At 50.0% G+C, this 12,006-nt stretch overlaps 1 protein-coding gene across 1 annotated transcript in view; it reads left to right on the forward strand.

The window, feature by feature from the left end:
• Positions 1-12,006, forward strand: part of LOC116520166 (neurexin-2-like) — a 181,670-nt gene that overhangs the window by 25,300 nt on the left and 144,364 nt on the right. Inside the window, exons 7-8 of the mRNA XM_032234317.1 lie at positions 1,666-1,785; positions 10,088-10,230. Coding sequence (XP_032090208.1) covers positions 1,666-1,785; positions 10,088-10,230 — 263 coding nt within the window. The remainder of the gene's footprint in view (positions 1-1,665; positions 1,786-10,087; positions 10,231-12,006) is intronic.

Consider the following 12,006-nt stretch of genomic DNA (forward strand, 5'->3'; position numbering starts at 1 on the left):
TAGCCGGTTCCCATCTGTGGCCAGGGAGATTGGCCTTGAGAAGGTAGCAGAGCACCTCTATTTCCTTCCTTCTTTCTTTCCCTCTTTCCTCCTTTCCTTCATTTCCTTCCTCCCTTCCCTTCCTCCCTGCATTTTCTTCCTTCCTTCTCGCCCTCGATTTCTCTTCCCTCCCTCCATTTCCTTCCACCTCCATCCCTTCCTCTTTCCCTTTCCTCTTTTCCTCCCTCCCTCCCTCTCCTTCCTCCCTTCCCCCATTTCCTTCCTCCCTTCTCTTCCTTCCTGCATTTTCTTCCTTCCTTCTCGCCCTCTATTTCTTCCTTCCTCTCTCCTTTCCTGTCTTGCTCCCTCCCTCTCCTTCTTCCTCCATTTCCTTCCTCCCTGCATTTTCTTCCTTCCTTCTCGCCCTTGATTTCTCTTTCCTCCTTCCATTTCCTTCCACCTCCATTCCTTCCTGTTTTGCCCCCTCCCTTCCTCTTTCCCTTTCCTCTTTTCCTCCCTCCCTCTCCTTCCTCCATTTCCTTCCTCCCTTCTTGCCTTCTGTTGCTTTCCTCCCTCCCTCCATTTCCTTCCTCCTCCATTCTTTCTAGTTTTGCTTCCTCCCTCCCTCCTCCTTTCTCTTTCCTCCCTTCCTTGCTTCCTTCCTTCCTCGGTTGCTTGCTTCCATCCATCCATCCATCCATCCTGGGAATTAAGCTGTGACACGAAGTCAGCCAGTGACCTGGGCCTTGCATGTCTTGTGAATGAGGCCTCCGGGGTCTTTTGTGAAGAGAGCTCTAATTTGGGTGGCTGCTTGTAATCATCCTTTGTCCTCCCTTTCTGGCGTCGGCTTAGACAACACGCTAAGTGGGATAGAGCTGGCCTTGCCTGCCACTTGAAACCCACCTAATTTGAATTAACAACTTCAGAGTACGGTGTATCCATCCGTGCCATCCCAGCCAATTAGTTCAATCGGTAAGCCATGATTAAGCCAAGAAGAGCCGGCTTAAGTGCTATGTTAGGTAGCCATCTATGCACAGCTCAAACGCAGGTGAGGACATTAAGGTTCCCTTATCCCAATATTTGGGATAGGGGATGCAGTGGCTCAGGGGCTAAGACACTGAGCTTGTTGATCTGAAAGGTCGGCAGTTTGGCGGTTCGAATCCCTAGCGCCGCGTAACGGAGTGAGCTCCCGTCGACTTGTCCCAGCTTTTGCCAACCTAGCAGTTCGAAAGCCCGTAAAAAATGCAAGTAGGAAAATAGGAACCACCTTTGGTGGGAAGGGAACAGTGTTCCGTGCGCCTTTGGCGTTTAGTCATGCCGGCCACATGACCACGGAGACGTCTTCGGACAGCGCTGGCTCTTCAGCTTCGAAAGGGAGATGAGCACCGCCCCCACCCATGCTGACTGGGGAATTCTGTGAGTTGAAGGCCACCCCTCTTCAAGCAGCCAAGATTGAGAACTCAGCTTTAGTGTTCCAGGTTGTGTGAACCCCACCCCCTGTCTTTGCCCCCTCCCAATACAGCTCAATGGGCCCCAGATTTTCCAAAACAAGTTGGCATCTCCTGGAAATTATAATTCTCGGGGGATGCTTGCAAGGGCCTCCCTGGTTGCTGCTCTGTCCTGATCATAGTACCCTGGCTTGGAACCGTCCACTGACTCTGCCTCCTCCTCCTCCTTGCTCCCCAGGCCCCAGCACCACCTGTACGGAGGACTCCTGCGCCAACCAGGGCGTCTGCCTTCAGCAATGGGACGGCTACACGTGTGACTGTACCATGACCTCCTACGGCGGCCCGGTGTGCAATGACCGTGAGTAGCCGGAGAGTTGGGAGGGAGGGTGGACATTGAGGGGAGCGACCACAGCAACACAGACCTGGCAAGGGGTTTGTGGGGAGGGGGAGGATCAGCCGGTTCAGACCGGTTTGGATGAACCAGTAGTTGCAAGGACAGGCTGGCCACGCCCGCCCCTCCCCTCCCAGGACTCTCCACGCGGCCTGTTTTGGATGCCAGGTAAGTGCAGGGCCCGCGTGGAGGCTTCGGGAGGGCGAACAACGGGCCTCCCGGAAGTTCGGAAATGGGTCTGTTTCCGGCCTCCGGAGGGCCTTGAGAGCCCAAGGGGGGGGGGGGGCGTTTGCACCCTCCCGAATGCTCGACGAACACCTCCAGAGCCGTGGTGCAGGAGACCACGCCCACCATGGCCACACCCACCCTGCAACCGGGCAGAGAACCGTTTGCTAAAACGTTTGAATCCCATCCCTGGCCCCTACCCCTTTGAGTCTTTCTGCCCAGCCTTTAATCGGAGCTCGAGGAGAACGGGGATGATTCTCAACCAGATCCCTACAATGGATCCTTGCTAAAATGCGGCTGCAGGCTCGAAGTTCTGCACAGGGAGGTTTTCTCAGGGGCGTCTCTTTGATCTGACTTGTTCTGCCTGCCGAGACTGCAGGTCTCCTGGGGGGAGGAGGGGGAGGGTAGAAAAGGTACATGGGTTAACCCCCCCCCTCCCCTGCTTCCACTCCAAAGGATATTTGGGCTGCGCTGCTTGTAAAAATACCAAAAAAAGGCTACCAACTCATGCCACAGGCCACCTCTGGATGCCCTTGTGGGCCGAGCCTTGAAGGAAACAGCCAGGAAGTGGGCAACCTCACATTGGGAGTCCCACCCAATTTCCCTTTCCTCTTACGCTCATCCTCCCCCCACCCACCCCCGTGGGGAGTCGGGCCGCTGGAAGTCTCGGGAGCGTTGAGCTGCGCAGTGGCTGAAGACCAACAGGTTTGTCAAAGGGGGAGGCTGAGATTCATGTGATAAATGTATCTAGAAAGAGAGAGGGGGGGAGGGGAGAGAGAGAGAGAGTGGGGAAGGGAGGGAGGGAGAGAGAGAGAGAGAAGGTGGGATTAAAAACTTCAGAAGGCAGAAATGCAAGGAAGAGTAACTGGGTATTTTTCTCAACCTCACTGCAACTTTAAGAAGTGAGAACTGCAACTCCCAAAATTCAGGCTGGGTAGGGAATTTTGGGAGTTGACGTCCAGCCTTCTTAAAGCATGGTGGCTGGGGGATTCTGGGAGTTGAAGTCCAGCCACCTTAAAGCATGGTGGCTGGGGGATTCTGGGAGTTGAAGTCCAGCCACCTTAAAGCATGGTGGCTGGGGGATTCTGGGAGTTGAAGTCCAGCCACCTTAAAGCATGGTGGCTGGGGGATTCTGGGAATTGACGTCCAGCCTTCTTAAAGCATAGTGGCTGGGGGATTCTGGGAGTTGAAGTCCAGCCTTCTTAAAGCATGGTGGCTGGGGGATTCTGGGAATTGACGTCCAGCCTTCTTAAAGCATAGTGGCTGGGGGATTCTGGGAGTTGAAGTCTAGCCTTCTTAAAGTCGCTAAGGTTGAGAAATACGGGGGCAGATGGTGAGAGACGCAAGATCTGTGCCGTCTCAGCCAGCCAACATGGGTTTGCATTCTGGATGTGTTTGCATCATTACCATCCCCACCACCTTTCTAACAACAATAACAATTTAAAATGTTTATACATTTGGCCCAACACGTCTTTTAAGCATCCTTCCCTTCAGAGTGTTATTTATTTACTTGTTTGCTTAGTTGCGTTCCGGGACCTTTTATTTCTCACTTGCTCGCGCCTGAATGAATGTTTGCATTTGGGTTCCCTCCCCCCCCCCCGTTCTTTTTTCCCCCCTTGATGTGCAAGCATTCAGAGCTAATGAGAAACAGAAGGTTGGGCATTAAATGCAGCTTCGGAAGAGAAAGAATCGGCGTTTGGGGTGTCAGCAGCAGGGTTCAACCCCGTGGCATCTGGTGGCAGAGATTCCCTGGAGGGAATTGCTTGGAAATTACTGGGGATAAATAAATCCTTGGGGAGCCAGTGATCTCAGGGTGAAGTGGCTGCCGGCAATGAGACTGCAAGATTGTTGGGAGCCAAAGGAAAACCTTTCAGAGTTTATTTTATTTACGATTACGGATCTAAATAAGGAGAGTGGAGAACAAAGGGTTTGGGAAAGCAGAAAAAGAAAAGGTGGAAAAAAAAGCAGAAAAAGGGGCACTGTGGCTCAGTGGCTAAGACACTGAGCTTGTCGATCAGAAAAGTCGGCAGTTGGGCGGTTCGAATCCCTAGCACCGCGTAACGGAGTGAGCTCCCGTGACTTGTCCCAGCTTCTGCCAACCTAGCAGTTCGAAAGCAGGTGAAAAAAATGCAAGTAGAAAACCAGGAACCACCTTTGGTGGGAAGGGAAGAGCGTTCCGTGCGGCTTCGGCATTGAGTCATGCCGGCCACATGACCACGGAGACGTCTTCGGACAGCGCTGGCTCTTCGGCTTTGAAACGGAGAGCAGCAGCGCCCCCTAGAGTCGGGAGCGACTAGTACACACGTGCGAGGGGAACCTTTACCTTTAAAACAGCAGAGGTGATCCATTTTGGTGTCTATCCATTCTGCGCTTTCTGTGATTTGAACAAAATATTACTTATGCCTTAATTATGAATGTATTTTCCTCCCCAAAGGCATATTGGTAAACGTGTTGAGCTTCTGTGAATTTCTAAATGTAATTTAGCGTGTACGATGCCTCCTCTTTCTCCCCTTTTCAAAAACTTCCTTTTGTTCTGGGTTTTTTTCCTCCTGTCCTCTCGGAGCAAAGAAATGCATCAGAGAGAAGCGAGGAGCCGGAAAGATAATTACAGACGCACTTGTTCATTAGTCCGAATCAGATTACCGTAGTTTGTGTCGGAGCTCATGGAAAGCCAACCCCCCCCTTCTGTACGGGTGGGGAGGGGGGGAGTCTGTTGCTTAACCCCCCCCCCCCTCATCCTTTTTGATGGCAAACCTGAAGCAAAGCTTAAGGGAGCGAGTCGAGGGGAAATATTTTTGCCTGCTCTACTCGCGTGGCATCGTGCAAATTGCCAGTCGGCAAAGCAACGAGATTAGAGGGGTGGGTGGGAGGGGGGTTGCCAGAAAATCTTTTCTAGTCTTTTATTCTTTATTGGCCAAGTGTGATTGGACACACAAGGGATTTGTCTTCGGTGCACATAAGCTCTCATTGTACATAAGGGGAATAAAATATATTCATCAAGAGTAAAAAGATACAACACTTAGTTATAGTCAAGGTTCAAATCGTACTAGGAAACAAATAAAAACAATATAAATTGAAAGAGACAAGCAACATGGTTATAGTCATATGTCGGGAGAGAGAGGTACTAGGAAGGAAGAGAAAATAATAGGAATACAGTCTTAGTAAATAGTTTGACAGTGTTGTGGGGATTCATTGTTTAGCAGAGTGATGGCATTCGGGGAAAAACTGTCCTTGTGTCTAGTTGTCTTGGTGTGCAGTGCCCTATAGCGCCGTTTTGAGGGTAGGAGTTGAACAATTGATGTCCAGGATGCGAGGGGTCTGTAGATATTTCCCCAGCCCTCTTTTTGACTCCTGCAGTGTGCAGGTCCTCAATGGAAGACAGGTTGGCAGCCATGGTTTTGTCTGCAGTCCTGATTCTCCTCTGAAGTCTCCGTCTGCCTTGTTGGGTTGCAGAGCCAAACCAGACAGTGATGGAGGTGCAGATGACAGACTCAATCCTTCCTCTGTAGAACTGAACCAGCTTGAAATCTAAAGGTTAAAGTAGGAACAATATTCGTCATAATTACCTACCTGTTGTAAAGTGGACTTTAACCACAGCCGGCAAGGGAAGGCTGAGATGTTTTGAGAGATTGCGAATGGGTGGGGAGACCAACCCTGACTGAACCGTCTTCTGAATGAGGCAGAGGTTGTGGGGAGAAGTGGAAGATAGGCTAGGTAGTAATCTGAGGGTTACAATCCCTAACTCTGTCACTTTCACTACTATACCGTTGCATTTCGATAGAAGTAACTCAACAGTTGTACATGCGAGAGGGATCTTGGAGTCCTAGTGGACAACCATTTAAATGGGATCCAGCCGTGTGCAGCAGCTGCCAAAAAAGCCAACACAGTTCTAGGCTGCATCAACAGAGGGAGAGAATCCAGATCACGGGAAGTGTTAATACCACTCTATCAGGCCTTGGTAAGGCCACACTTGGAATCCTGCATTCAGTTTTGGTCGCCACGATGTAGAAAAGATGTGGAGACTCTAGAAAGAATGCAGAGAAGATGATTAGGGGACTGGAGGCTAAAACATATGAAGAACAGTTGCAGGAACTGGGCATGTCTAGTTTGATGAAAAGAAGGACTAGGGGAGACATGATAGCAATGTTCCAATAACTCAAGGGTTGCCCCAAAGAAGAGGGAGTCAAGCTATTCCCCAAGGAACCTGAAGGCAGGACAAGAAGCAATGGGTGGAAACTAATCAAGGAGAGAAGCAACTTAGAACTAAGGAGAAATTTCCTGACAATGAGAACAATCAATCAGTGGAACTACCTGCCTCCAGAAGTTGTGAATGTTCCCATACTGGAAGTTTTTAAGAAGAGGTTGGATAACCATTTGTCTGAAATGATACAGGGCAATGTTGGCAAACCTTTTCAGCACCGAGTGCCGAAATGGGAACAGGTGTGTGTGGTGGAGCACCGGGAACCAGAAGAGCCGTTCCCCAGCACACAGAAGCTGAGCTTCCAATTTTCGGTGTGTTCATGCACACACCAGTCACCTGGTCTTTCGGTTTCCGACACGCAGGTGCACCAGGGAGCTGCTCTTCCACTTTCTGGTGCTCCCGCGTGCGCGAAGACCAGCTGTCCGGCGTGCCAGAACCCGGAGGAGCAACGGGTGCCAGTTGGCGTGCCCAGAGAGATGGCTCTGCGTGCCACTTCCGGCACACATGCGATGGGTTCCCCGTCACGGATATAGGGTCTCCTGATTGAGCAGGGGGTTGGGCTAGAAGACCTCCAAGGTCCCTTCCATCTGTTATTCCAGCACCTAGACTAAAACTCACCGTCTCCTGCTGATTGGCCAGAGGTCACCCAGCTGGCTTTCATATCTAAGGCAGGACTAGAACTCACGGCTTCCTGTTTTCTAGCCTGGCGCCTTGAACCCCTTTTAGGGAACTTTTTCAGGAAAATTAAAAAAACGTGGCGGCTCAGCTGAGTGTGCGGAAAGCGGGCATAACGTTCCCTGCATCCTTGCTCAGGCAGTGTGCCTGTCACCCGGTATTCACAGGTACCTTTTAATGCGGCCCGGAGGTTTCATTTTTAATTACAACGCGATTCAACTTAATCTGTTGAGAAGGTATGCAGTGAAGTGAAATGGAGGCTGGAGATTTTTAACTCTCCTCCCTCGTCCTGCTCCAACAGGTAATTGCATCTACATGGAGGGGAGTAAGCAGTGGGGCACCACAAGGTTCTGTCTTGGGCCCAGGACTCTTCAATATCTTCGTGCACGACTCAGATGAGGGAACAGAAGGGGAACTTATCAAATTTGCAGATGATACTAAGCTGGCAGGAATAGCCAACACCCTAGAACAGTGTTTCTCAACCTTGGCAACTTGAAGATGTCTGGACTCCAACTCCCAGAATTCCCCAGCCAGCGAATGCTGGCTGGGGAATTCTGGGAGTTGAAGTCCGGACATCTTCAAGTTGCCATGGTTAAGAAACACTGCTCTATATTATACTTTTACCCTTTATTCCTGAAGTTTTACATTTACCCTCAAGCCAGGAATACCATCTATTCCAAATTTGATATCTTCAAATTTGACATCTTCAAGTTGCCAAGGTTGAGAAACACTGCCCTAGAAGATAGGCTCAAGATCCAGATGGATCCTGACAGACTTTTGAACCCTGGGCCCTCGCTAACAAAACGAAATTCAGTGTAGAGAAAAGTAAACTCCTACACTTAGGCAAGAAAAACCGAAAGGACACATACAGTCTGGGTGAAACTAGGCTTAATAGCAGTGACTGAGAGAGGGATCTTGGAGTCTTAGTGGACAACCAGCTAAATAGGAGCCAGCCGTGTGCAGCGGCAGCTAAAAAAAGCCAATGAAATCCTAAGCTGCATTAACAGAGAGATACAAACAAGATCAAGAGCCGAGGTGGCACAGTGGTTAGGGTGCAGTACTGCAGGCCACTTCAGCTGACTGTTATCTGCAGTTCAGCGGTTCTAATCTCACCGGCTCAGGGTTGACTCAGCCTTCCATCCTTCCGAGGTGGGTGAAATGAGGACCCAGACTGTGGGGGCGATATGCTGACTCTGTAAACCGCTTAGAGAGGGCTGAAAGCCCTATGAAGCGGTATATAAGTCTAACAGCTATTGCTATTGCTACTAATACCTCTCCATAAAGCCTTAGTAAGGCCACACCTGGAGTCCTGCATCCAGTTTTGGTCACCACAATATAAAACAGATGTTGAGACTCTAGGAAAAGTGCAGAGAAGAGCAACCAGGATGATGAGGGGACTGGAGGCTAAACAAGACCGGAGGGCCTCGTTCCAATGGGACTGCATCATGGCCTGGAACTGGCTGACTATCTCAGCCTGCTGAGCCTCCAGGCGCTGCTTGATAAAGCCTATGTTGGTAGTCCTCAGTGAGGTGCTTCTACTGAGCCTCCTTCTCGGTCAGATCCAATTTGAACTGAGCTGTTTTGCCAACTCTTTCTCCTGGGGGCTGCTTAGCTCCAGCAACGGCTTTCTGTGGGGGCCCTAAGGAGCCTGGGCAGGCAGGCGAGGAAGGGCTGGGAGGGGAGGGGTAAGTAGAGTCTGGCGAGGCGCCCCTTGACGTGAATGACATCCAGTTGGCCACACCCACCCAGTCACATGACTACCTTGCCACGCCCACCCAGCCGGTCATTAGACGGATCATATTAGTGGTCCACGGGATTTAAAATTATGAATGTGGTGGTTCCTGAAGTCTGAAAGATTGAGGACCCCTGGACTAGAAGACCTCCAAGGGCCCCTTATGATTCAACCTTGGCAGCTTTGCTGACTGGGGAATTCTGGGAGTTGAAGTCCCCACATCTTAAAGCTGCTAAGGAACATGTGCTAGGCTAGAGCCTTCCTTGAGAGCAAGCCATGCTTGTTGGAAGTCCTGTTTCAAAACCATATTCATTTCCCCTGGAGGATGTTGGGCAGACCTCTCCATGGTGCTGAAATTCCAAAGCTCTTACAGATACCTCTTGACTTATGACTCCAATTGTACCCAAGATTTCTGTTGTTCAGCGAGACATTTATTAAGTGAGCGTGACCTCATTTTACGACCTTTCTTGCTACCGTTGTTAAGTGAATCACCACAGTGGATAAGTTAGTAACTTGTCTGTTAAGCGAGTTTGGCTTCTCCGTTGACTTTGCTTGTCAAAAGGTTGCCAAAACGGGATCAGGTAACCTGGGACACCCCAACTCTCCTAAAAGGACCAGGGATGACATGACAGCAGTGTTCCGATATTTGAGGGGCTGCCACAAAAAAGTGGGGGGTGAAGCTATTCCCCAAAGCACCAGAAGGCAGGACGAGAAGCAACGGGTGGAAACACTTGAAGTGTTCGTACCACTTTATAATGCCTTGATAAGGCCACACTTGGAATATTTCATCCAGTTTTGGTCTCCACGATATTAAAAGAAAAGATGTGGAGACTCTGGAAAGAGTGCAGAGAAGAGCAACAAAGAGGATTAGGGGACTGGAGGCTAAAACATAGGAAGAACGGTTGCAGGAACTGGGTAGGTCTAGTTTAATGAAAAGAAGAACCAGGGGAGACACAATAGCAGCATTGGGATGTTTGGGGGGCTGCCCCAAAGAAAAGGGGGCTAACCTATTTACCAAAGCACTTGGAAGGCATGACAACCTCCCACAAAGGAGTCAAGCTATTCTGCAAAGCACCTGAGGGCAGGACAAGGAGCAATGGGTGGAAACTAATCAACGAGAGAAGCACCCTAGAATTAAGGAGAAATTCCCTGACAATGAGAACAATTAATCAGTGGGACGACCTGCCTCCAGAAGTTGTGGGTGCTCCATCACTGGAGGCTTTCAAGAAGAGACACTTGTCTGAAATGTTATAGGGTTTCCTGCCTGAGCAGGGGGTTGGACTGGATGACCTCCAAAGTCCCCTTCCAACTCTATTATTGCTCTTTTCCGTGCAGGCCTTGTGCACTTCCCCTGTTGCAGCAGATCCGGGTACCCTCCTCTTTCTGCTTCTCCTCCACAGCCCCCACTTTGTTCGTCTCCCCCTCCCCTTCCCCAGGTCCTGCTGATGAAGCTAGTTGCATATTGGGGCTGACAGCCCATTCCACTTTAATGAGACAAGAGGCTGGCAGCGAAGACTTGGAAGTCCTTAATGAGCCCGGTTATACTGAGGCCCTGAAGCACGCTGGGAAGAAGGGGCACGTGGGCCACCTCCCCTCCCTCAGATACCCCCATGATTGCCACCTATTAAAAGAGGCTGGGTCGATCTCCCCCTCCGGCAGTTTCGTATTACAGAGGGCACAGTCGCTGACGGAGGCCGGTGGGAATATATTGCTGAGTATACCGTGTTAGAGAGATTGAGAGAGTCTCTTGAGCAGGCCAGAGCGCAGATTACAGGTAATCCTCGAAATACGACCCCAAGGGAGACTCAAATTGTGGTTAAGCGAGACCTTTCTTAAGTGAGTTTGGTCCCTGCGTTATGACCTTCCTTGCCCCAGATGTCAAGGGAATCACCGCAGTCGATAAAGTTAGTAAGCCGCATCTCTGCATACTTCAAACTGAAGCGTAAATGGTTCCTGTAGTCTGCATTTTTTCCTTCTGGAAATCCATTCCTACCCCCACCACACCATTCCAAGGGTGTCCACCCCAAATCTCTAGAGGTTCCCCATCATCCAAGTTCATGGTTGTCCCAAAGGTGCTTTTTTCAGGAGGCAACTGGACTTTCTGACTTCTCTTTGAAGGCGTTTGGCTTCTCATCCAAGAAGCTTCTTCAGCTCTGACTTGGATGGTGGGGAAGGGAAGGATTTATCCTCCTTGCAGACAGCTGGTAATTTGCATACTTTTAGAGGGTCATTGAGGCCACTTGGAGGTTTATCTGTGTCTTCTTTAAAGACGTTTTGCTTCTCATCCAAGAAGCTTCTTCAGCTCTGACTGGATGGTGGGGAAGGGTCGATACTCCTTGCAGGCAGCTGGTAATTTGCATCCTTTTAGAGGATCATTGAGGCCACTTGGAGGTTTATTTGTGTCTTCTTTAAATATATTTCACTTCTCCTCCAAGAAGCTTCTTCGGCTCTGACTGGATGGTGGGGAAGGGAAGGATTGATCCTCCTTGCAGACAGCTGGTCATTTGCATCCTTTGAGAGGGTTGTTGAGGCCAATTGGGGAGGTTTGTCTGTGTCCTCAGGGTCACCTGAATGATGCAAAGGGTATCCATCTCAGATTGTATTGCTAAAAGTCTGTAGAGATTCTCCATCATCCAGGTCCTGGTTGTCCCAACGGTGCTTTTTTTTCAAGTCAACTGGACTTTCTTGGTTTTTTTCCCCCTTTTTGAAGACATTTCGCTTCTCATCCAAGAAGCTTCTTCTGCTCTGCCCCAGGTGATCTTCCCTTTCGATTCTGCAAAAGAAACACCTCCTGCGCCAGGTTCACAGAACTTGTCAGCCTGAATAGCTACCCCGGGGTTGGATCGAAAGGCTTGGCGTGACGCCCGAGGGTGGTTGCGTCCTTTCTCCTCGGGCCACAGCCCACCTTGCATTAGGTAACAAAACAATCTTGGCAGCTTAGCTCAGCCTCACCTGCCACACACACACACACCCACACCAACCTCGGAGAGGGATCCTGGACTTGTCATTTTCTCTCTGATTCACACTTGTCTTTCTTGGCTCTACCGTCCTCGGGGTGATCTCGGCTGTCTTGAAGGCCTGTTGGACTGTAAATCTGAGAGGAAGACATGAGCAGGCCAGGCTCACAGGGAGGGAGAAGAATGATGGCCCTCATGCAGGAATCCTTCCTTTCCAGCCCTAAAGTGCTCAAACGTCTCCCCCAGAGAACTTTCTACCAAGGCTGTGAGATGGTTTCTGACTTTTCAAGTAGAAATAGTGGCTTGGATTTTTCTGGTTGATTCAGGCCCACCGAATAAATAGCGTTTCATTACATTTTCCAACGTTTAAAAAAACAAACCCCAAATTTACACTTGTA

The sequence above is a fragment of the Thamnophis elegans genome, chromosome 17 (genome assembly GCF_009769535.1).
Source record: "Thamnophis elegans isolate rThaEle1 chromosome 17, rThaEle1.pri, whole genome shotgun sequence".
NCBI classification, from domain to species: domain Eukaryota; kingdom Metazoa; phylum Chordata; class Lepidosauria; order Squamata; family Colubridae; genus Thamnophis; species Thamnophis elegans.